The 27457-nt window shown below is 40.8% G+C and overlaps 1 protein-coding gene across 2 annotated transcripts in view; it reads left to right on the forward strand.

Annotated features, from left to right (window-relative positions):
* Nucleotides 1-27457, forward strand: part of LOC143367004 (SET domain-containing protein SmydA-8) — a 217464-nt gene that overhangs the window by 53207 nt on the left and 136800 nt on the right. For both annotated transcript variants that reach the window (XM_076808589.1, XM_076808591.1), the window contains exon 5: nt 7591-7744. In XM_076808589.1, the coding sequence (XP_076664704.1) occupies nt 7591-7744 (154 nt within the window). The remainder of the gene's footprint in view (nt 1-7590; nt 7745-27457) is intronic.

A 27457-nucleotide genomic window follows, 5' to 3' on the forward strand; every position in this document is an offset into this window, starting at 1 on the left:
GACGTATATAGGTAAATAAAAAACTACATAGCACGATTCCAAAACTACTATGAACTTTTCACAACCGGTTGTGACATTACAACAAGATCTCATTGCATTAAAGTTCATGCACTTGTACATCAACAATTACAAGCACCGATTTATAAAAACTGATTAGATACGCATGGTTAGCATCCAAATTAACTTCTTCAAGGGAAATATTTCCTAACGTAAATCGAGTTGCTTTTCCGGATGCAGTAAAAACTAAAAAATATCAGTGCAAGAAACAAGCTTTTATTATGTGTTCATGGTGTCGGGCTGTTTTATGCTTTTCCTGGGGAGATGGTAATCGAGATCGTGATTCTTCAGAAGAAGTTGTTATTTCATCACTACTTGTGCCAACATATTCTCCGTGTGTTTCACCTTGAATAAAATTTAATTCATGTTTCGGAACCAATTCTTCGTCAGTGACCAATTCATAATCGGAAATAATTGAAATGAAGACTTCTGCTATTTCATTTCCCATTACTTTTGAACGGTCCGATGGATTTGTACTTTCTTCGTTATTTATAACTGCTTGTGAACGCAACAAATCCATTGCATAGTATAATGCATCGGTCACTTCCTGCATTTTTGCACAATTTTTTCACTTAAAAAGTAAATTCACTTTGAAACAAGACCGAATGAGAAAAATTAAATGCTGTATCGCTTCGTTCGACTGCTTGAAATTAACTAAACTCTGTTATACGGCTAGCCATGCATCTTGGACTATCTTTGAGAATACCGATGCATAAACATCGTGCGTGCGACGTTTGTTGGTCTAACGTGAAAGATAAACATCAATCCTGTTATCTGCATTTCGACGGAATCTATTCTGGACCGTATCGAGTAGAAAATACTATAAAGGAATACTGTATCGAAATTGTTAATAATTGAAAGAAAATTCAATACTATACTAATAGTATCTTTTTCAAACCATTATCTAAAAAAATGAGAAGTATTTTTATTGTTACCGGTTATTATTTTTTATTTGAGCTTTTCCTGAATGTATGATAATTATCACCCTTTTGATTAAACTATTTTGTTATTATTGTTAAAAGAAGAACTCTCGTTTTTTTGAAATTCATTTCTTTATCGCACTATTCGTGGAATCTCCTGTAATTAACGGTATCACCTTGTTAGAGAACGTTACACATATCAAAACCTACCCGACGGAATTTTAGTGCACAATTCCCTCCTCAAAAATCACTCATACGGGCACATACATGCACTGTGATTGTTCAGTCTGCGAATGTCCACCAAAACCCCCCTCACACACACACGCGCGCACCATGATTATTTTACCCGCAAGTGTCCATATGTATGGGTGTATCAGAAGTAATGGTCACTGCTTTCAGGGGTGTATCTACACCTCCGAATCGGTGGAATTTGTAAAAAAAATTTGCCCCAACATTGTTTAGTAACATTAAAAATTAATGTCATATTTTTCTTACATCAACGTGCTTGACTCGGTCAGAAGAAAAAAGTTCAAAGGAAACTATGTGCTGCAAACGCAACGTTCCGACGCAAAAAATGGTTAAATATAACGCAGAAATTAGAGTGTGTAAAGTCATTCAACGAGTGGCTCCCATTTCCTCTGACTCACACTCATTTCCTTTCGTTCTCATTTTTAAAATACGATAGGCGAAATGAAAATCAATATATCGATCGGCGGATCCACAGCTGGGGTTCGACAAGAGTGTATAGGAAACGGGAGCGATTGGGAAAACTATACGTGGTTCCGGAGCAGCGAAACATCTAGAAGAGAGACAAGAGATGGTTGTTTTGCTTTAACTGTTTCTTGAAAATCGTTATAGAACTATAGTTTTATAGTTTTTCTCACTAGATGCACCACACATATCCGCATTAAAAATTAAAAAATTCAAACTGTTCTCTAAGATAGAAATATTTCCCGCCGATTACAGTCTGTGTTCCGTGTTGGCAACAGCCACCAAAATGCGGAGCCAGTGGTCAAATCCTGCACGAAAGATTGAATTGCTCGTTTCTATTCGACATATTTATCTTATTTAGGCCTCTATAATTAGCCGAATTGAGAGCCAGATGATATTTTGTGTCTCCGTAAGCCGGATCAGAGTCGAGCGCGGAGCTCTCCTACGTTGCTAACCATAGAATGGATGGGGGCAGCTACAGTACTGTGCCTCAGTACAGATCGTGCATTATAACTTTGCCTCTGAGCGGCCACTGAATAGCTTGGCGAATTGTCTCCAATGGTGTATAGCAAGGGCTCTACACTCGTAGGTCAATAATCCCCTCTGGGACTTGATATTATCCTTTCGCCGCTCGCCGGCTTCGGAGTGCATGTGTGCCTATGGTTGCTCGTGCGATTTTTCAAAAAGTGAACTCCTTTATTTTTCATAGTGTTGACATGAAACTGACACCAATAGCTTCAAGGCATTCTCCCGATTAAAAAGACACCAAATACCATGCAAATCGGATTATATTTAACGAAGTTGGCTTTGAATTCCGCATGTTAATGTTATATGTTATTTCATTAATTATCGTCCGAATTATGTCGGGATTAGTATCATATTCATCGGGATAACACAAGGAACCGATTGGTGTCAGTTTCGTGAAGATTTTCCTGAGAAATGCATACTTTGACATTTTTTACTTCTTAAGGGGGTAGACACGTCACGTGACCTGGCCGATTTGGCAGGTCGGTATTACAGCAGGTTTTTTCTACACAGAAATGGTAATACCGATAGATCGGCGGCTGCCTGGTGAACGCGAGAGGGAGCTGTTTGCTATTTCCATATTCTATTCTGAATGTGGAAATAAATTCTCAGCTGTTGCGTTGTACTTGTACATATTTAAACGGAAGATCTGCTGGTAGAGCAAACGTAGAAAATTCATTGCAACATTTTAACTACTTGAAATGCGCTTATGCTATAATGTGTTACGTTGGCAGTAGGGAGTTAAAAGAGAAAATAAAAATAGATGAGGAGATGTCTCCAGAAAATGAAGTTTGTTATGTTATGTTAGACATTTTATTATTAGCAAAACACTGAAGCAGAATATGAAAGTGATACACTTATTATAAGATAATTAAACGTCCCATGCAGAAAGCAGTTATTGAACAAACATTATATATAAAATTGTATTGATGCAATAGTGACTTTAGATTGCAATTGGTTATTCGATAGCTTTTCATATGAATGCACTCGCCGGTGCTATTGCGATGTTGTCATCGATTATACAGAAACAGAATTTGTTTATTTTTCATCGCATCAATATGAAAATGACACCAATGGATTCCTGGTAATCTCCCGACTTGAATGAAAATTATTTAAATTGGACTCTTTTTAACGAAACAGGCTTTCAATTCTGCAAACAAATTATTCACATAATTTCCTTAATTATGGTCCGAATTATATCATTTTTGTGGCCAATTTGATCGAGAAAACATAAGGAATCGCAAAACTTCGCAAAACTCAGATTCGTCACTGCTTAGTGCGTAACATTGTATGGCCCCGCTGGTTTCGAACGTCGAAGCCGACGAAACTCAGCGAGACACATGACTTCTGGCGAGCATCGCGTTTGACGCCTTCAGCTTGAAAATCACCTTGTACAAATGCTAAGTAACGATAGTGTGAAGTGGCGCGCGTTTCAAGTGCACATTGACAATACCGTAGATTCTAGAGCTTAGAATATTAGGTCCGTGTTACGATGTTCTTTACCAGAGTACTGCATTAATGAATTAAAAAATAAATGAATTCGTCAATTAGTTAAAATTAATGAACTGTGAATGATTTTAATGACGCCTAATTTAATAGCAGTTACAAACTGAATTACTATTTGTAATTAAAAGAATACTTTTTGACGTGCAACATGAAGCCGCGCACGCAAATGGTTGCGCGTATCGTCGAAAGCATCAGAAAGAATATGTACAGTCTTCCAATTGTAGAGAAAATGAGAAGCCTTTGGACTCAGTTTATCGGGAAAGACCTACCCACCCCACTGTTTTGCTTTCTCGCTGCGAGCAAGGACCTTCGGGCCCTAGGAGACCGCCCGTTGACAGCTGAGAGCAATAAAACCGACGAGCTAGATAAAATACCCAGTACAGAAAAATAAAATGTTCATGTTTTTGATAAGTGTTGATGAAAGTATTACCGATGGATTTTGTAGGATTTCTCGATGAAAATGATATCAAATATGGAGCAATTCGGTCGATTTTTAGTGAACGTAGAGTGTATCCTAATCATGTATTCATAAGAAAAAATAGACTGAATTGCTTCGTGTCTTGACTCATTTTCGTTGATATAAACTCACCAACAATCCATGGATGGTAACACTCTTATCAAGGTGTAATGAGAAATTGTGAACATTTCGTATTCAATACTGGATGACTCAAGTCGTCGTCAACCGAGAGTGTCCCGTGATGCGCTATTTCACTCGCACTCGGTTCACATCGTTCAGTCTCCTTGTCAGGGCGAGTGCCCTGATAGAGGTGAATTTATTTGGGAAACAAAAGTCGCGTCATTCATGACACCTACTCGCGAACAGATATAAGTACATATGTACGAGAAGAAGCAATGCAATTGCCCGATGACTTGAAGCAACATTTCAATAGGTAAATGCATGAAACTCTGGGATCAGGAATTCCGAACCAAGTGGGGCATATGTAAGAACTGGCGAAATTCAACAGTAGTTCGTCGTCTAAATACAATTTTATTAAAGTATTTATTTGACGTGAATATAAAGTTTGTCAGCAAAGTCTTTCTCGATTTGAGTTCTGTAGAAGGCTGATTTTCCGTCGCCATGGAAAGTCCCCTCTTGTCCTTCTCGCTGGCAATCATGCGACTCGCTGAGTTTCGTGGGCTTCGGCGCTCGAAACCAGTGGGGCCATACAATGTTGCGCACTAATTGTAAGCAGTGACGAATTTGCAGTTATGCATTTCTAACCAGATCTTTGCAAAAGTGATGTCAATCGATTCTTCATATTTTCTCGATCAAATTGGCCCCAAAAATGATATAATTCGGACCATAACGTGAAAAATTTATTTGTAGAAGTGAAAGCCCGTTTCGTTAAAAATAGTCCGATTTAAATTATTTACTGTCAATATAACCGGGAGAATGCCAGGAATCCAGTGGTGTCTCTTTCATATTGATACGATGAAAAATAAACAAATTCTGTTTCTGTATAATAGATGACACATCGCCAAGCAACAGCGATCTCGCGCGGCTCGGGCCACAAAGGTTCTCTTCGGTTATTCGAGCTTCTAAAGTCGTATTCAGATATACATATTGGCCGATGAGTTTTGTGAGGAGTATTCTCCCACCATACCACTGGCCTGCCTCGGTGCTCATTTTCTCAACGTTTTCTGACTCGCTCTCGTTCCATCTCGCTCTCGCCTTCGCAGAACAAGAGTGGGCCAGAAGTGGTGGGCATTGCGCCAAGCTCCTGACGTGTAGGCCAACCGAGTTCTGACAAGGGAAGATCCGGAACCCGAAAATTCAAAAAATTCTGAAACTTTGTGAATATATAGGGGATTTCCTCCTGATTACAGCGCAATTTTTGTTTGCTGCCCAAATTCACTCGAAGGAGGTGAAATTAACTCCTGAAAATTCGGCTATTTTCCGATTTGGTGTTATAACTCGCGAACTCTAAGAGATAGAAAAAAAGTTTCAAGACAAAAGTTACTTCTTTTAATATAGATCTATCATTTGGTGAAAACATTATTTTACAGTTCACGAGTTATAACACAAAATCGGAAAATAATCGGATTTTCAGCGGTCAATTCGGGATGTTCCCTTGTGAGCGTAGAAATACATACATCAGAATAGGTGTGCGTTAGCTCCGAAAAAATTAAAAAGTTTTACGGTCAGAACATTGATTCTTTCTCGATAGCTTCATCTCGTATTGGTCTACGCATAGCTTCGCAACGCACACAATTATTACGCTAAGAATAAATAACAGCCAAACGGCTACGTTCAGACGGAGCCGAGCAGCGTTTCCGTTACCCCACCATACCCTTCGGGGGTCCAGCAACTCCAACTGACAAATCCACGATCGTCAGATGGTGGTGGCTGATTTCTCCTCGATTGCTGTTAGCGAAAACGAATCGACCTGCAAATATATCTGAATACGACCTTAGGATAAAGATATAATGAAAGATGAAAAATTATTCGAAGCCCAAGATGAAAGGCCATCAAATAAACAATGGAAACTAATAAATACCCGAACCTATATAGAATTTTAGATTTAGGGTACACACCCCTCCCCCAAACCTCGTGTCGATCGGCCACTGGGGCCATTCGGAAGTGTATCCTTTTATTTAAATAATGCCCATCTCTGCATAGGACCGTAAAGAATTACAAAAAAATCAAGGAGTCACCTGTTGACCGGTTTGGAGACTTTTCCTTGTTATATGTTTTATTCAATAGTCGGAAGAATAATAATAAGAGCAATAATTGCAAATAATTGCTGTAACTTCCACATTCTGAAAATATGATATCAGTAAATCAATATTTCCAGTATTAGTAAAAAAGTTCCAATCTCTCTTCTTTGATTTTAAATAATGTGGCCATATAATTATAACATAAATTCGACAGCGATTTCAAGTGATGTATGTGTCACGGTAAAAGCGTTAATTTAGCAAATGTATACAGTTCCCAGCAGTTCCTAATCAATGTATGCCTAAAATGCATGTAACCTAACCTACAGTCGTACGAAAATGCATACATTGACTGCATCACGCTTTTACTGTGGCACATGTATCCAGCTAACGCTTCAGTTTTGCTATGATTCCACGTTGGCAGTCCTCCCGAGTAGGCGCCATCTCGTATCCACTAGCTGAACTAAATTTGTGACGTGACTTGCTCTGTATTATCGCCAATATGGTGGAACTCGTATTTGGGAATGCAATCACGGGCTTACGTTGTTTGTCGTTATATGAGCAAATTTTGAGCTGGGTGATTCGAAAGAGGAAGGTTCAGCGCAGCCCGCTCTGCTCATCGTTTGAGTCACAAAACTCTTTTAGTGACCTAAAAGTATTTGGATTCATGCGGGTGTATTTTGTCGACTTTTGCTCTACTTTCAACACTCATATTAATAGATATCAACACAATCTCATTGAACCATGACCGCAGCGGTCTGCATTGAACCTTCATCTTTTGAATGAGACCTCGCCCAGCCCAAAATTTTCTCATATAAGGACAAACAACGTATGCCCCCAAACCCATGTTTCGGGCCAGAGTGTGTCGGTATACAGCGAGCTGCATTACCCGTGTCGACCCCCTTAACCGATCGTAACTGTAGATATTACCAAGCGGTAGAGTAGTCGTAGGCCCGTACAGCCCACCACATGTAACTCTACAGCACAATTAAATCGTTACGAAATCTTTAACCCTTTTTCCTGACCTAAACAAGTATAAATATTTCCAATATCCAACTTTCATGATAATTGGTAGAATATTTGTATGTCGACAGTACACATTCTTTTAATGCTTTCAATGTCTAGTATTGATATATTTAACTTTTATTATATGTGACCAAATTCTTATCCTGAGAAACTGTAAATTATCTGATTCAAAATTTTCATTAACTTTCAGGTTAATGGACATGAAGTTCCCCTCGCGGATCCTCCATATATAGCAGTTTACGAGCTAGCTTCGTTCTTGGAACATGCTTGTAATGCAAATTGTTCAAAAAGTTTTACTAACGAAGGTGGAATAATTTTCCACGCTGCAACTCCAATCGTAAAAGGTGATTATATTACATGAAATGAAAGGTAACTGTGTGGTAAAAAAATCTGGATTGTTTATTAAATATGCAACATGAAAATTTTTCTATTGAAATGTAGTATATACCAGCGCTGTCCAACGGTGGAGCCCTTCACGCGTCTGCTTTCCCTTCCAATTGCTCGTTCCCCACACAATATTCGCGGGGAATAGCAGTATTGGCTTGCTGTAGCAACGTGCGTCACTAATACAATACACGTCATGTGTAGCGTCATAGTCGCTTCTATAGCGCCGCGTGTATACCTGACGACGCGGACGGGAGTGGGAGTACCCCACAGGGCTCCCGAGCAGCGATGTCAGAAGTAGGGACAACAGGGACGGGTTATGACGTAGTAGGGAGTAATACAGGGGGAATCGTTGCATGGTGTGCACAAGTCGTTCTAGTATACATATATATATATATATATATATATATATATATATATATATATATATATATATATATATACAGTAGCGGACAAAAAAATTACTCCTTCTATTTTTGTTATTTTTTAGCACACATTTGGAACTGTGGTATGTTTAATATGCATATTCTGATGGAGAATTTAAAGCTGTATACAACCCAGTTAAAGTTGAATTTATTTAACTGACAAATAAAAGTGTTATATGACATTGAACGGGGTAACACCTATTTGGAGTCGGCAAAGAAGTTACCACGTTTAGTAACTTTTTAGGGAGTCCTAAAAGCAAAGGTACTTGTTGGTTTAAAAGTGTGTTGTCTTGTTTAATGTTATGTATGGTTTTTGTTTGTTATTCGAATAAATTCAATTGTAACTGGGTTTTATAAACCTTCTAATTGTCTTTCAGAATATGTATATTAGGCACAAACTCCAGTTTTGAGTTGATATTGAAAAGTAATAGAAGTAGGGTGGTTCGAAAAAGTGGTAATTTCTTCGTCCGCTACTGTAGTAGCTCTTAGTAGATGGTGCTTATTTACCTTAGGTGAAATTTTTTTCAAGATTTTCTTCGCGGCACCTCCCAGAATAGTTCCAAATAATAAAAAAACAAATCTGTATAAAGTTTGAGCCCTATCGGATAAAAGGAAAGGTTGCCCCTAGGCCCTTTGTTGAGGTTAAAGGAATCAATTTTGTATTCTCGTGCTTTGCTATAGCAAATGTGTCAAGCAGAACAGTAGAGGGCGGACATGCGGCCCCAAGCGCGGCGAACGCTCATCGTCACACGTTTCCATACGCAATCGTCACACGAGAGAAACGGTCGCTCTACGCTGCACCTATTATATATATATCCTGCTATAGTTCTAATTAGAATTAAACATATTATTTCACAAAACTCTCATCTCATTTAAAGACCTCAACATCGGATAACAGAAACGGCTGCCCGTAGGCCCTTGAAGATATAAATAATTATACAGCAGCTCATAAAGTCGATTTTATATAATATCCTCCAAGTTATTGGTTACATACAAAAATATGTCGAACAGAAGTTGTAGATTCAAGTAATATAACCGGGGGGGTTCTAACCTAGGTCTGCTGAGGGTAGCGCGGGGTACTGGGTAGGGAGGGGTAGGGAGAACCCTAGGCAAGGGGTGAGCCGCGAGGAGGCACCTGGCTGCACGCGCAGGGGGGGGGGCGTGAGCGACCGAAGCGGCCACTCGTGACCCAACCTCCTCGAGAAACTTTCCTGACCTTACTTACGTAGTACGCTGTTTTTTCAGATGTTTTTTTCAGACATAACCAAGGTGAGAGGATGACCCTCAGACATGCCCCCCCCCCTGAAAAATTTCAGGTCTGATTCGCAGCAGAAATTTCCCCCTCTCTCCACACCGATCTATCCAAACTTTTTTTCAAACGTTTTTGATGTTAATGTCGCAGCGTATGTAATTTGAACTCTCTAGGATGAGATAGCTGCGCGAGATGATATCATTTGCTGGCGTGAAAAACGCACGAATGAAATACGATGCCTGTGGAAGTCAAACGCGTCGCACGCGAGAATCGCGGACAGAATTATGCGGCGTAGGCAAAAATTGCATCGAGCCAAATCATTGGCAGAACAAAAACTTAGGCATCGCCCTATAAGATATAAATATTCGATATTTGGTAAAGAATTATGCGGCGCCGGTAGAAATTGCGTCGAGCCAAATCATCGGCAGTTTACTACCCACTATATCCCAACCCCCTTTTTTTATTGTAATACTCATCTAGGCTAGGCATCGCCCCATAAGATCTAAATATTCGATATTTGGTAAAGAATTATGCGGCATCGGTAAAAATTGCGTCGAGCCAAATCATCGGCAGACGATCGGCTTCGACATCGACCCATAAGATATAAATATTTGGTACTTAATATCGAGTGGCGGGCTCAATGAATTACGAATCTATGGGGGAGCGTGTAAAGAGAGGTATCACCATCTAGTTTGAAGAAGAAAAGAAAAGTTGGCGAGAAGAACAAGGAAAGGAGTGGCCAACGTAGAAGAAGACGAAGAACAAAGACACCATACTTTGCAACGCATAGAACTTTATGCATGTTTCAAGATAAGGATTGTATGCAAGGATCTGGAGATGCTGCGGGGCTGTCATAATCATTCGGCATCTGACAGTGACACGTTGTGTTTCGGTCCCTGATCAACGTTTTGAAAAAACGGCGATAAAAGTCCACGAATACGATACCTACTAGTTTATCATTGCCAGCAGAGTCGGCTGACCAAATTTTTTCCGAGTGTGGAATTGAGTGGATTAATAAAGAAAAGTAAGGAAAAATCATAATATGTATATACACTAATAGAGGAATAGAATTTTAATAAAAATTAAATTTTTTAAGTTTCGTATTGCGATGCCAGTATATCATAGCTTGCAGTTTCCGCCATCTTCGGAATGGGGGATGGGGTTTTACCAGAGGAGCACCCAGAAATTTATGCAGAGCTGTCGAGACTAACATGTCTCCAAGACAGGGGAGCTGGAATCCGCATTTATGTTTGCGAGGATGGCGATCATCTTTCGATGCTATGCAAGCCTAACACTGATGCATAGGCAACTGTATGCGCGGGGATTTAATCATATTGTGACATTGCGTGAAAATTCATTCCAATACATGGAGTGTCGAATTTGTTTAACACCCATTTACACGCGTCATTTCGCGGAGCGTTGCTCAGATTGTAAAGAGACATATTTCTACTACATGGGAGATGATTGGAGCACGCTTACGAGCGAGGGTGTGATTAACGTGGTCCCGCAATGGTAGTTTCTAAAATATATTTTTTTACTTTTATATATTATTATTATATTTACTTTTTAATATTATTATTTTTACTTTTAATATTATTACTTTTTATATTTCGTCTCACAGTTTACTAGCCCTACCATATCTCATCTAATTCTTCATATTACTACGGATTTGATTTGATCGTCTATCGCGTCTAGCACATTTTTTTTAATAATTACTACTACTTATTAATGTCATAATAAATTGGAAGCTGGGTGAGTATATGATTAGATGCACGAGAGATTAACAATATGAATAAAATAAAATAAAAATCATATATATATTTTACATATAACTATAATAAAATTAAAATAAAAATTCTAAAAAAATAATAGAATACAAATAAAAAAAATGCAAAATAAAAATAATATAAATTACAAAAATAAGAATATTAAAAACCAAAATTGTAAAAAATAAAAGAGAAAATATATAAAATATAACATGTAAAATTAATATTATTGCAGTAGTTTCAGGGGCGATGGCGGACGCGGCCTCCGCAGGGGCTGCGGCGGCATTGATGTGGCCGTCCTGGCGATGGGCTGTTGCGGTATGAATAGGTTTCCAAGCCACAGCGCCCGCGCTGAGTGCATCGGTGGACGCAACAAAACTGCGGGACAGGGTCACAGCATTCTACAACACATGAAAGATCACAATATAAAACACTCAACGCAGAATTGCCAAAATAATTAAAACTTCATATACTTACTCGGCCAGTGGTGGTGGCTGCAAGATTCTTGGGGGAGGGTTGGGAGGACTTAGTGGCGCAGACAGTGATATGTACGATGGCTGCGGCGATTGGCGCTCTGGAGGCAGCTCCAGACACATTGGAAGTGGCGGTAATCGCTGCAGCCATGATGTCACACGTTGCCTCGATATTCGGCTACAGGCCTGTGGTGCCGATGATGATGACGACATAGAGGATGGTGGCGACGACGTCAGAGATGGCAACGTCGATCGTAATGATGATGGCTACTCCGATGGTGGATGCGGTGCCGGGGCCTAGAACATGCAAATCGCGATATAACAATATCATATTTAAACGTAAATCCTCGCAAAACAATGCAAAGTATCACTTACCAATGCTTTTCGGCCGAAATGGACGTAAATCCATCTGCCGCCGTCGGAGTCGACGTAGTCGCCGTTATCATTACGGTCGCCGCCATTGTCATCACCATCACGTGCACAGAAGTAAAGTCCATTGCATATATATTGGTAGGTAAGTACGGTTTTACGAGCACCGTGCGAGGAGGAATCAGCCACCACCGCCTGACGATTGTGGATTGGCAGTTGAAGTTGCTGGGCCCCCGAAGGGTATGGTGGGGTAACGGGAACGCTGCTCGGCTCCGCCTGAACGAAGCCGTGTGGCTGTTGTTTGTTCTTAACGTAATAGTTGTGTGCGTTACGAAGCTGTGCGTAGACCAATACGAGATGAAGCTATCGAGAAAGAATCAATGTTCTGACCAATAAAACTCCTGAATTTTTTCGGACCTTACGCACACCTATTCTGATGTATGTATTTCTACGCTAAGAACTCGGTTTGGCCTACACGTCAGGAGCTCGGCGCTATCCCCACCACATCTGACTCACTCTTGTTCTGCGAAGGCGAGAGCGAGATGGAACGAGAGCGTATCAGAGGGACTGAAAGCAAGCGTGGAACGGTACGAGACAGATGACGCGATGATACATACTTTGTCTCGCTCCGTTTTGCGTAGGCTTGAGCGTGTTTAGACTCGCCTTCATTCCATCTCGCTCTCGCGTTCGGCAAGAAAGAAGCGAGAAACGACCCCTCGGAATCGTGTCCCGTCTATGTAGTTAAAGTGGTGGGGATGATTCGCTGCATGTGTGCGAACCTCACGGTCACCGAATCCTCACCGCGCGACGAGCAGGCGTATCGCGAAAGAGAGTGAGAACGTAGAGAAAGGAGCACCGAGGCAGGCAAGCGGTGTGGTGGGAGAATACCCCTCACGAAACTCACCGGCCAATATATGAAATGGACTTTAGTCACGTATCAAGGCCTTACCCAACTGGCATAGCTCGCATAAGGGCATGCATCTCGAAATCGAGGAGTGTGCACGTTGCAAAGTATGATGTGTATCTTGAAGCGCGCATAAAGTTGCATGCATTGCAAAGTAGGTTTGCCTTTGTTCTTCATCCTCTTCGCTGACCATTCCCTCCTCTTCTCATTTTTCATCCAGTTGAATCGGATCACTTTGAACACTTGTCGAATGCCAATTAAGCCACTCTGCACATCTATCGAACGCCGATCGAACGCCAATCGAACCACTCTGAACGTCTATCGAATGTCTATCGAACCACATCAAGCATTTATCGAACGCCTATCGAGCCACTCCGAAAGTCTATCGAACCACTTTGAACGCCTATCGAACATTTATCGAACCACATTTAAATAATAATAATTACAGCTAGCGTCTTAATCTAGAGTACAGCATATGCAGATGGTTGTGTGGGGAGGAGGAAGAAATATTTATGTATATTAAATAATGGTTATATTTATTTGTAATTCTCTCTGACGTTTAGAATACCAGTTGAATATTTTAAATACATTTTGCAAAGCACAATACTTCGTGTATCTTTCCTATCATAGAGCATTGCTTCAAATTATTCTGTGAACCCTCCCGAATACAACGATATAAGTTATTATTGCATTATAACTTTAAAAAAAGACACCCGAAATGCACCATTTTTTGCAGATATCTTTCAATTTATTTCCAAAACTAAGGGTCTATGAGAAAATCTGCGATACACTGCCGTCCAGCATCACACAATCACTTAACGCGCGTGACTACCACTGTCGACAGCACATGTTTTGCCAAATTATTTCGCTTCTGTATTGAAAACAAAACGTGACATACCACTTCTGTTAGTGGTTTCCGAAAGAAAAATTTTTGCTGCATCGTGTGGAGTACACAATTTTTCTAATAGACCCTTAGTTTTTAAAATATATAGCAAGATATCTGCAAAAATTTGTGCATTTCGGGTGTCCTTTTCCCTTTGATCGTCGTTTGAACATATTGAAATGCTTATAATTCAATAATAACTTATATCGTTGTGTTCACGAGGATTCATAAAACAATTTGGCGGAAAAACCAACCGAATAACTATTACCGTTTCGACAGAAAAATGTTCAAATTTGAAAATTCGCAGTTTTTTTTAAATCGAATTTCTCGAAAACTGAGGTTGATGGTGACAAACTGTTTGCGAATTCGTTTTCAGCGCACGAAAATCTATCAGAAACGGCTATTGAATGACACAGAACAGAAAAAAGGTCAATTTTGTTGGACACTGTTATCGATTTAATTTAGAGATCCGCTCGCTTGCAAGACAAACAGGAGAATTTAGTTTTTCTCGTAAATCATCTTGATTTTCATGATGGAATCTTGTACGCATTTGACACATGAGAGGGGGTAAGTAGCGCGACGATTTAGTTGATTTTGCGCACCACGTTTGTCAGCGGATTGTATTCGACCACCCGATAGTGCAGAATCAGACAATAGGCGGTAGCATTTGCAGGCACATACTACGCGAGCAATAAATTGCCACGAGGGGACCAAATTGCAAAAATTGGGCCACGGTGAATAATGCTTCGTTGCAACTATGCCCATAATACGATTTACGGAAATGTGAATACATATTAAACAAGATGCCATGCCTATTCTTGTCAAAGTCCAAGTTCATGTCATCGTATGGGTAAAATTCCGAGTTGAGAAAAAGTTTTATCTTCGGTCATCACATTCTTTCGTGCAGTCTGCATAGCAAAGATAATGCATCGCGGCTTCTCCAACTGTGCAGCTGCCTTTACGGCCCATGAACGCTTGGTCGTGTTCTGTAAGGAAGGATACTTGTACAGATCCCACGAGCGAAAACTAATGCTCAGGTTTTGTCCACTTTTCAAAGCATGTAGCAACGATAGCTTATTAACGTCGTTGAGCGTCTCATGAGGCCTCCGCCATTGCACTTTAAGTAATTCAATTTCTGGTTCCAACGTCGGCGATCCTATTAGAGAATTGTTATAGTTGCGTGATCGTATTAAAATCAATTCGTGACGCGCATTAATAACCATGCGTTTGTTGTCCTCGCAAAATCCCAGCAAATATGTGAGCGGGATGCAAAAATTGAAATGATTTTACACTAGTAGCTCATCATGCTGCTTTAGGTCCCATCCGGCATTTGCCATATTTTTGTCTTCGTCGGGTGTCAGCGATGTATAGTTTTTGAGCATGCTAGTTATTCCAACGTTTCTGTTACGATCAGTCTCCACGCCGTTGAGTTCGTATCGAATCTCATCAAATATGGATGCCATGCACTTATTTCCTAACGTTACCGTTGATGCTTCTTTGACATATTTATCGCCAATTTCCCCTCTACGGGAAACTTTGGCACGGCAATATGTATAAATCTTGTATAGGTTATCTTATCGCTGTATCCAAAAGTTGTGTTGACGTAGGGACTGCATGTGTGAGTCTCAAGCTTGACAATACGTTCGTCACACGTCGGCTTGCCTCCAATGCATAGAATGTCGGACATTCTTTCTAGCAATTGCGCACACCGAATCCCAATGAGTTTAAAAATGCAACGTTCGCAGCACTGAGCATCTTCTTTTTAGCGTAATCGAAGTTGTTGCTGTTGGTGTTGTTGGTGTGTAGACAATTACGCTTGGAAGAAACGCATTTCTGGAGTCGTTCAAGACAAGCATCTCGTTTACTCGCATCACATGTATTATCGTCGGCGTCGTATGTGCAATCTAATAGTAATCTCTTCGCCTCGAAAATCGAGCAATCGTCCATCTTGATCCACAACGCGTATCGTTAGATCCGTAATAACTCGTGCGGTGATTGAAATGTAAATGATTCGTGAGGGCGTTTCCGACATTTTATACTCTCGTGGCACCCTCGGAGAAAAATCATATATCGTATGTACATGTTTCGCATTGTTGTCCGCACCGGCGCACAGTGGCGTGTATTCAGGGAATGCTGACCAAAAGTAATATTTTTTATTCTAAAATAAATCGTTGGAATAATTTGCAATACTATGACTCTATAAAGATAATAATGTACTTATTTAATGTTAAACATTGAATATAAAAATAATGATAATTAACTATAAGTATAAAAATTTAAAATACATGAAGATATCGCAAGGAGAAGAATATTATAATTAAGAGTATAATAATTATATGTCGGAGAATAAAAAAATAATGAATAAATTTAATTGAGATGCATCGTTTATTTCGTTACAATGCTTACACAGGGTTGAGCATATAGATAGTCGATCTTTACAATCTATTACTAATGCTATTACTAATGACGACATGAAGTCATGAATGATTGAATTGCGAAATTATTTTGGCGCCAATCGAAAACGCAAGCGTCAGACTTTTAGTGGGCGCTTGAATGTAGTCTCGGAAGGGAAACGGAAGTGGTTGTTTAGCAACCGGAAAAGGTTGGTAATTTGAATGCGGAATTTAAAAAAAAAAGAAAAAAAGGATTCGATTCCGAAAGAGATCGTTATCGAGGACAATTCAGCTTTCCCTTCCCGAGAATTCATTAGTTTTCGATTTAAATAGTATTATAGATTATAGTTTGATTAAAAGTAATTTTCTTGAAAGTTCTTTGTAACAACATTGTTCAATTCTTGTTGAATTCAAATAAAAATGAGACGCTTTTCGAGGAGAAGGGCCAACGTGAACCCCCAATCGCCCTCGGAGGCTTCATCGTTACCCCCTATTCCGACATATATAATAAATTAATTAATTAACTTAAAATACATGAAGATATCACAAGGAGAAGATTATTATACTTTTAAATATAATATTTTTCTCCTTGTGATATCGTCGTGTATTTTAAACTTTTATACTTATAGTTATTTATCATTATTTTTATATTAAATATTTAACAGTAAAAAAGTACATTATTATCATTTTAGAGTCATAGTATTGCAATTTATTCCAACTACCTATCTTAGATTTAAAAATATTACTTTTGGCCAGCCTTCCCTGTGGCACGCGCATTATTAAATAATTAATTAGATAATTAGATAATTAATAACTATGAAGTAGAATGCATTTTACATTTTTATACTTGGGTACAGGTAATTAACATCATTTTCAAGAAGAATATTGTAATTAATTAATTATAATATACTTCTACTTTTTTTTCTTTTCCTTGTTCTTCTTTTTCATGTTCATCAACACGATAACTGGAAACACGATATTCCGATCCTATGCCAGAAATGAGCCGTTCACAGCACAAATCGATTAACTCCACTTTTTGAAATATTTTAATTTATTATAAATAAAAAAAAAGTAATGACTGAACCAAGTGCTTTGATACTTAAAGACACTTAAATTTAAAATATGTCAAAAAGTGGAGTTAATCGATTTGTCCTGTGAACGGCTCAAATGTACCCCTCCATAAACGGTGCGGGCGGCAAAAAATGACAATAATTCATATGATCGCAATTTATCGCAGGAAAATGCAACGAGCCTTTCTTGAAGAAACTTCAAAGTTTATTTTACAGCAGACATTGCCGCTTGATCTCGCTTGCTACATAACTATTTCGTTAGGAGAAGTGAAAAAAATATATAGGTCATGTATTCTCCTCTATCATAGCTGTAAAAAGTGAAATAAGTCAATAAAACTAGGATATATATTAACTTACAGCATGTCAGATAGCTTTCAGCATAGAAAAAAACGGATTATAGTTTGACATTAAATGGAAAAGTTAATTTCAATTCTGGTCTAAAAGTTCCAGATTATAACACTAGCAACTTTGAGATCGCATATCTCTAAGAGGATTGTACAATAAAAATTGGTAATAGTGAAGAATCATGCTTTGATAAGTTATAAATGAAATGCAATACATAGATCTGTAAAAATCAGGAAAAAATTTTCTTCACTTTTGGCCAGTGGGTTTTGGGTTTTGATACAGGACGTGCCACTGTGCGGCGGTAACGCTACATTCTGTGCGATTCGTGCCACCGCCGAGGTTGTAATACGCAATTCACCGAGAATCGCAGTAGCGGCCCAATGTTATTGGGTTTCTTAGAGTCTATGACGAATGAGCAGTACAGCTCGCTTTTCATGGTGTTGTAGTTAGGACGCAATACTATAGGGTACTCGTCGCTGTCGTCGTCATCGTTGGCATCGGTGCCGCCGCGGCTTCGAGGGTGCCGATCGCGCCTTCAAATTACTCCTTCAAATAATTGGCGATGGCGTCTAATTCGTAAGAACCGTGGGAAATCGTAATGTATTCATGGCCCGTGTCGACGATTTTGTTGTTGGTGTCGTAGTTTACGGCGAAGTAGAATTTTTCTTTGTTCGAGTCGATGTTGCGTATCGTATGATAAGTTTCAAAGGTTGTCAGGCCAAGTTCGTAATCATCGTCGCTCAAATCTATGGGCGGAAAGTAGCTTACCGCGAGAGTGCTACTCTTGCCGGCTAGAGTGAATATTAACGGCATATTCCGAGAATCTGCTCGACTAGTACTGAATCAGAGTGGTGGGAAGACAATCCTTAAAATTGTTGCCAATCATTTGTAGAAAGCGTAGACATAGTTATCCGCAATTGCTCTGATCATTCTGCTGATAACGCGTGTGATTGTATTTGATTTTCACGGCATGTTTCAGATATTGCACCAATTCCGTAGGCGGTCGAAAATTGCCAAAGCTGTCGAAATATACAGCTCGATGCCCTCTTTTCGCATACACCACCCAATGACTGCCCGGTGCCTCGACATTGTCCAAATTCACGATACCGCTCTGGTTTCGACGTACTCCTTCGGCTGGTAGAGCGTTGAGCATAAAAACACCTCTAAAGAATGGAATACGCTTACGTTTTGCCAATTGTTGCAATTGCGCGCCGGTAGCTACGCCTGCAGGTATTTTTATTGTCATTTCAGCTTTTTTTGTTTCGATATTCCCTGTTCGCGCTTGTACGGAGTGAGATAAAGTCCGCGGCTTTTCATGGTACGATTATGACGCCGCTTTTCCGGCAGCCGACGCGGTGCAACCTTAGTATCATTTATCGCATTAGCGATCCCCGCCGCTCCACCGGCTAATGATCCAAGCACACCTAGCAGCGGGAGAAGCGGTAATATACCACCTCGTTTTGCTACCGGATGAATCCGCTTTCGCGATGCTTTCCATGCATTCCTTTGCGTCCTTTTGCGGACTTTTGTATTCATCCCCATTCTCATTTTCGTCTTGGCTTTCGTAGCTACCCAAACGGCTGTAGCAGCACCTCTTTCACTCAGAGTCTCTCGCAACGATGCGCTTTCGTGCTTTGTCAGCGAGTATGTTATCTGCTACGTGCCTTTCGCCGAGGTCGTTGCTCAGCGAATACGGAATATCATTTTCGCGGCACTCTGTGTCCAATGGGTTGATACTTCGAACGCCTCTAGCTAATCGTTTTGCCAGATGAGTTCCTGGGCCGCAAAACTGATATTCGGGGATATGCAATTCGATAAATAACGCGATTATCGCCCGATTTAACAAACCGCGACCTTCCTTTACTCTCGTCGGTGACATTCGCCACAGTTCCTAATAAATGGTGCTGGACCGTCGATACGCTTTCGCTGCCAAGGGCGATTATAATGTTCTAGGCACCGACGATACTGCTGAACCTCATCGGCTTTTATATGTTCGGGCAGTCTGTCCCACAAATTGTCAATGTGCCTGCCAATCTTGCGCAGCAAAATCATCTTTGTTATATACTTCAACTGTTCAGAGGTCAAATCTCGAATATTGCAATTACCCCACAGAGGAAGCATTTCGAATACTGAGCTGTTTTGCTTTGGTGCGGGCCTATAAATAGAGCGCGTCGCGGCTTTGATGTATCAAAATCAATTGCGTGGTTCACACAGAGAGGAAGCATGTGATTCGTCTGACAACCTGTGACAATTCGCGTAACAAATTTCGACGATAAATCGCGGAAAATGTCCACGAAAGCAAAATGCAAACATGGTAGCATGCTGCCCAACATCATACGCTGTATCATTTGTAGTCCATCAAATTGTTGAAAAACCAACGTACTGATGAGCTTGTTGGAAAATCCTCACGGCATGCGCTTCGAGAACGTGTACGTGTATTCTAAGTCGTTGCAACACCTGAAATATCAGTATTTGGAGAATTTATTGGCTCCGATAAATGAAATTGGATACTTTACATTTTCGAATAATAGTGACGACATCCTACCGGGAGAATCGCTCCCGAATTCCACTTTTAAGGGAATACCACGCAATGGGGCGGCACTCGAACGTCGACTGCTTCTATCCCTGTCAGACGTATGCAAAGATTCCCTAACACCTTATACGCGGCAATGCGAATCTGGTGATTCTGTTTAAGCAGGATGGTACCAACTTGAAGCATGTATACAACTATCACGTAAACACCGACATGTCTTACGAGGATTTTACGCGCTGTCTCGTAAATGTTGGCAACGCAAGTGCGTTTCGTGGTAATAGACAAGGATAGCTCGATGTCCAATGGACGCTATAGTAAGGGATTTAATGAGTTCGCGGTACCATGAAGCGTTTATTCATCATTGGTGTGTCGGTGGCAAAGCATCGTCTGCAATACAACGATGATCGATAGTCTGGAGAATAAGGATCGCGAAATAATAGCGAAGGAAATTGCAAAAAACAGTGATTCCATCCGCAAGAAACATCAGGCTTTGCAAACTGCCAAGATGGAGAAAGATATCGCGTTGGAGAAATACTTTAGACCTCTTACCAAGCCCTTAAAACATATTGCGAAAAATACCGCAGTGACAGCAGCGGACATATCGTCGCCGATGAGTACGAGCGTTGAAACATTAACATCTCGAACAAAGATCCGACCGAAAGGAAAGTCGGCGCGTAAGACAAAGAAGAAACCATACGCGTCATCTGAAAATTTGCCCATAACCTCCATGCCAATTCAATCGAAACGGAAACATTCGAACGTCGGCCGTGCCAAACGATTCTCAATCGTTGGCTGCCAATGCCGGTGGCGATAACGATGTTTTCGAAACTACTGGCGAGTTGTTTGCAATATCTGTTAGACATCATCTCCAAACATTCGAGGGGCAAGAAACGTTTCACAGTCATTTCGGCCCATTGGGGCAAAAATATATGAGGGCAATCCTAAATAGCGATAGGGATACGGCCATAGATAATGTGTGTGGCGTATACTTTTCCGACAGCGGAACGATGCTTCGGGATAAGAGTTTCGATATGGACAAGAATGATAATATAATCATAGACGGCGTAACATATGGAGGAACGCCCGGTCTTTACGAACTAATTTTCAAGAGAATTCCTGACGACGCCATATACACCGGAGCCGAAAAACAAAAATACAAAAGTATACTACTGGCGACGAGTGCTCACAAACGCGGCCGTAGCTCTCAAAATCTCGTATTAGACAATAAGGAATACAAGTATAGATATATAATTGCGCCGCTACTGCCCCGGGTAACGGACAGTAAAGCAGGGAAAGGTCTAGCGACACCGCGATTCCTGGTAGTAAACGATAACAAGATCGATTCCGTACACTGGGACGATCTCAACGAGCTGGCCGATCGAATGCGTTTGCTGGAAGAGTCGCGTCAGGCGGGCAACAACTGAGACGACAACCAGATTCTATCGATTATCGAGGAACTCCGCGAGGTAGGCCTCATTATAAATTAAATCATGCGCCGATAATGTGCACTGTATGCATCGAGATGCCGATCATCAAATTTGGTGTATCGCTCGAGAAGAGTGGAGCAGCAAGAATGGACTATTACAAATGGAACGGTTTGCTTCGAAATTATACGTGCGATAACGCTCATTGTGTGGCCAGTGCCGACTTTAATGCAAAATCGCACAAGATACGATGCGTGGCGCAACTGGTCGCTGACAGTGATGTCGTTAATAAATTATACGTGGAAAACGGTACCAAACTTTTGAGAGCGCAGAAGGAAGAATAAGAGAGGAAGCTGATCGCGTTTCAGAGTGTAATGCAGGCGCTGCAAAACAAAGTTCAAAAGATATTACAGGCATTGAATCCTATCCCGCGGCAACAATGCGAAGGAGAATCATGCGAGACGGCTGAACTTGTCAAGAGACACGGTAGTATCTCGCGCCAAGTATACACGCAGCGCGAGACACAGAGTGTCAATATTACGCCACGATCCGCTATGAAAAACTCGTTGATTACCGAATCTCAATAATGGTTGATGCAAGTAGATTTTGAATCGTCATAATGGATAGCTTCGGTTTGATTTACATCAGAAAAGTGTCTTCATTTTGTTCCTACGTGCCTTATGAGCTGAGATATTTCAATGCAAAGTTGCAATTTGGCGAATATTATGTTCTTAAGACTAAGCATTCTCGTCGTCAAGTGTAGGCAAGAGGGGAATATGAAAGGGTGAGGAAATGTCCTTCAGGCATGTCGTTCATTCGATGAAGGTTTCGGCCAATCGCGTAGCAAATTGTTGTCACTGGACAGCCAGACAGAGAGTACATCTGCCACGGTAAACGTAACCTGGCTACTGTCAATCAAGCATAACCTGCCAAGTGTCAAATACGGTAAGTTGTCCAAATTTTTAAAATGTCACGAGTTTTTACACCATACAGGGTGTCCCACTAAGGAATGGACAGCGCGATATCTCTTAAAGTATTGTCGATAAAAATATAAAAAAAAAATAGGGAATTGCATGGTTCGAGGGGGGCCATTTATTAGCGCGAACGAATTTTGTTTTCGATTATTATTTTAAAAGATACGATAGTCAAGTTCGGTTTTTCAAATGGAACTATTTTTTTTGAAGACCTGAGTTGATAGTGCGTTCCAAGATAAATTCAATAAGCTTTAATGTATACACTTGATTTCCACTGGTTTTTTAGATATTGCGCTTGCAAATTTACTGCTTTTCAATGGAAGAAAACCCGCTGGAATAGCAAGGACCGGGGACGGTCTTGCTGGCGCCACGGGTGGCCTTACTTGTTGAAACAGATACCTACCTGCTAAAAGTCTGGGTTAGGAATGGCAGGCCCAAAGGCTGGACAATTCTTTTCTGTCAGAAATGCTACTTACTAATGTTAGTGTTTCAAAACGTCATAAAATTTACTCAATTTCCTCATTCAGACTCAATTTTCAACTTTAATAGTCTTTTATTTCGCACTTGCTTCTACGCGCGGATGGCCGGTTCTTTTGGGAGGGATGCAAGTTCGATTGGTTAGGTTAGGAGATGTGAAAGTTGCTAGACCCAATTTCTAAACTACAGGGAGCAGATTGTATTAGGACCAATCGGATTTGCATCCCTCCCAAACGGTTGCTCTCTTGAAGAGACCCCCTTCACAGCAATACCACCTCCCCAATGCCCACCTTCTTTCGCACGGAATAATACGTCAACGTATGCTTTTGTTTTGATATTGGAGATTGTGTTTATACTCGAGAGATATGGGATCTGTTCGAATTTTTGGGGAGGATCACGCGTCGACAGCGGGCTACCCCTTTTCTTCCTGTGTCTCTATCCACAAGGCGTATTGACGGCGCGTAGATGTCTGGATGCCAGTTACTGAATTCAGGAGACGATAGAAACACTTTATTGCAAAACCCACATGTACTATAATATTAAAGTAAATCGTATTCCTCTCGGGCAGGAGTACTGAGAATGACCGAACTTACGCCCCACTTCGCGCAGACCGATTATACGGGGGGTAGTTGGGTCACTTACCCGTCCACGCTCACACTCAGCGTTCACAATTGCGTTCTCGCTAACGCGTCACTCGTCCGATGATCGACAATCGACTCTCACTAGCCCGCTCGGGCTCGCTTACATTTACGGGCGCTATCGGGCCATACCTAGCGCTCTCGGTCGATCGCTCGCTGGGAACGTTGAAGACGCCTCTTGGTGTCGCCTGCCTATTAGGCAAGGCCATACAGGATAATACTTTTTAATTCCTATATTTGTGGCATCATGAATAAAGAATTGTTTGACAGATTACATGACCGATCAGACGTCGCGAGGATCGGCGATTCACGCGCAAAGTTCGCCGAGCGCTGTCTGATTCCACCTAAGGTGATGCGGCCTGGTACCCCGTGGCGAGGACAACCCCACGCAGTGCCCCACCGAATTTTATGGCTTTCGACCCTCGAAGGGGTTGGAAAACCATTAACAAATGAGAAATGTCCACGATTTCCGCATTTCTCATCAGATCTTTACGAAAACGACACCCATCGATTCCTTAAGTTTCGCCGTTCAACTGACAACAAGAACGACTTCCTTTATTATGGTCCGAATTACGTCTTTCTTGGTGTTAGTTTCATCAGTGAAACATAAGGAATCAATTGACGTCGTTTTCGCAAAGATCTGATGAGAAATGCGGAAATCGTGGACATTTCTCATTTGTTAATGGTTTTACAACCCCTTCGAGAGTCGAAAGCCATAAAATTCGGTGGGGCACTGCGTGGGGTTGTCCTCGCCACGGGGTACCAGGCCGCATCACCTTAGGTGGAATCAGACAGCGCTCGGCGAACTTTGCGCGTGAATCGCCGATCCTCGCGACGTCTGATCGGTCATGTAATCTGTCAAACAATTCTTTATTCATGATGCCACAAATATAGGAATTAAAAAGTATTATCCTGTATGGCCTTGCCTAATAGGCAGGCGACACCAAGAGGCGTCTTCAACGTTCCCAGCGAGCGATCGACCGAGAGCGCTAGGTATGGCCCGATAGCGCCCGTAAATGTAAGCGAGCCCGAGCGGGCTAGTGAGAGTCGATTGTCGATCATCGGACGAGTGACGCGTTAGCGAGAACGCAATTGTGAGCGCGGAGTGTGAGCGTGGACGGGTATGTGACCCAACTACCACCCGTGAAATCGGTCTGCGCGAAGTAGGGCGTAAGTTCGATCATTATTAGTACTCCTGCCCGAGAGGAATACGATTTACTTTAATATTATAGTACATGTGGGTTTTGCAATAAAGTGTTTCTATCGTCTCCTGAATTCAATAACTGGCATCCAGACATCTACGTACCGTCAATACGCCTTGTGGATAGAGACACAGGAAGAAAAGGGGTAGCCCGCTGTCGACGCGTGATCCTCCCCAAAAATTCGAAGAGATCCCTTTTCTCTCGAGTATAAACACGATCTTCAATATCAAAACAAAAGCATGCGTTGGCGTACTTGACCACCGTATCTTTTAAAATAATAATCGAAAAAAATCGTCTGCGCTAATAAATTGGGCCCCTCGAACCATGCAACGCCATATTTTTAAAAATTTTTTTTTCTTCAACACATTAGGAGATATCCAGCTGTTCAGTCTTCCCGCGGACACCCTGTATATAGGTTCCATTTTCTGTCACTTTGAGGAGCCAACCATATAATAATCACGCGCATTCAGCCTGCGCATTTTCAGTAGCGGATTTCAGGAGCGGATTCTCTGTCCTCGAAGTGACAGAAAATATAACCTATACGCTATACTCGATATCCTAAAGATACTGTTGCGGCGTATTATTACGCTACATTTGTTAACCTTTTGGAAGGATGATAAAAGATTGATAAATGTTGGGTAAAAGGACGAAATAGCCAATAAGCATTTATTGTCATGTAGCATATAGGTTATATTTTCTGTCACTTCGAGGAGGGGACCACATAATAATCACGCGCATCCAGCTTCCGCATTTTCCCTAGCCTGGGCGACCGCATGAAAATACTTTCTCCACCGTACATTAGTGGTACTTGGAATGATATTTTTGAGCCTGAGTACGCGGAAAATTGACTGTTACATAGGTTCCTAAAATTGTTCAGAAGCTACCGACTCTTTATAACAACATGTTGGTCGGAGCTTGGAAGAAATGCAGGAGCATTAATATGCTGTATCCTCTAATGTAAAAATAATTTTTTAATATTTTTATCATTATGCAAACATCTGTATTGTATGTCAGATTTTTCTACTAAAATGAAACGAATTACGATGCAATTTAGTATGAGAAAGGTACGGCAAAAGATTGGTACAGAAAGAGGTAATACAATAACATATTTTTTTAAAGCCCAATAAGTAATACGATAGCAAACGTTCAGTAGATATGCGGCCTTTTTCTCATCGATTGTTGAGGTCAAGGCCCCCGAAAAATTCGTCTTTTTTTTTAAACAGATACCGTTCCCAGAATCGCAATGCACCTGAAGGTAAAAATCGATGCGACTTGAAATGTTTTGCAAGCAGAGCTCGCTAAATCAGGTGTTTTCTCTTAACGAATCTTTACCAATTCGTAACACTTATCAAGACAAATATGCCAATAACACTTTTTGCAAGCAAATGGCTAAAACTTCACAGGATGTTAATAATTAAAATTGCACCGTCTCTGACATTTTTAAGTACTTACATATATATGTATGTATGTATTTCCTAAGTAATGATGAGTTTGGTGCATCGGTTGAGTGCTGACAAACGTGAAACATATGATGCGTTGATGCTTTGTCTCGCTCCGTCTTTGGGACGTCTGGTACTGCATCCTGTACATGCGCGGCAGGTTTGATCGTTTATTTATACGAAAAAAATTATTCGTGCCACAGCTCGCTCGCGCGGCCAGGTAGCGATCAGTAGCCAAAGGCGGGAAAGCGTGTTAGACGAAATCATTTATACTATTGAAAAATGAAATTTGTATATTTTCTGTTTTATTTTCATCACGGTATTTGTAACCGTTGCATTATTTTTGTCTTTTGTGTGACAGCTTTTAACAAATAAATAAAAAGGGCAAATTTCATATAAAAAGCAGTTCGTTTCTTTCAGCATCATCTCATACATACTTACCCGAATGATAGTGTTTGATTTTCCTTTTATTAAAAAAAATCTCACTAATTTGCCATAAATGCTCGAATAAAGATGAAACAAAGACCGCAAAAATTTCATCTTACAATTACCTTAGCATGGCTACATACGTGTTTTCCACTTTAGCTACTGATTACGGCTTTTGCAGAATTTATAGAAGAAAGTAAAATCTGCTTCAATACGAGCATTTGGGCATAGCTCGTCCGTGGACCAATATCGACATGCGAAAATCAGACGCACAGAGATCGCAGGAAGACAACGTACAGTTAGAAAAAAAAGTATTTGGACAGAGCATTGACTTTGATATTTGTACGCGAAAATCAGCCTTGTCACGTCATCTATTAAATCGCATTGATAATTAGGCAGGTGGCAACGGCCTGCTCGCTCAGGTGGAGAGCTGAACACGTCCCCTTCCATCGACTCGCGATCTATGGAAGGGGGAAGCTTCTTCCTTCCAAGAAATCGACCGTGATTTCTTGGAAGGATCACTCTGTAACGGAACTTGCTAAAAGGTAATTGCTTGCTTACGCTGATTGCTTGCACGATTTCGAACTTGCATCGAAACGCTTAACGCGAATTTGCTTCGCTTTATAAATCGCTTTGGGATTTGCTTAATCAATAGTGCTCGTAATTAGTAACGGTAAAGT

This window comes from Andrena cerasifolii, chromosome 3 (genome assembly GCF_050908995.1).
Source record: "Andrena cerasifolii isolate SP2316 chromosome 3, iyAndCera1_principal, whole genome shotgun sequence".
Lineage (NCBI taxonomy): Eukaryota > Metazoa > Arthropoda > Insecta > Hymenoptera > Andrenidae > Andrena > Andrena cerasifolii.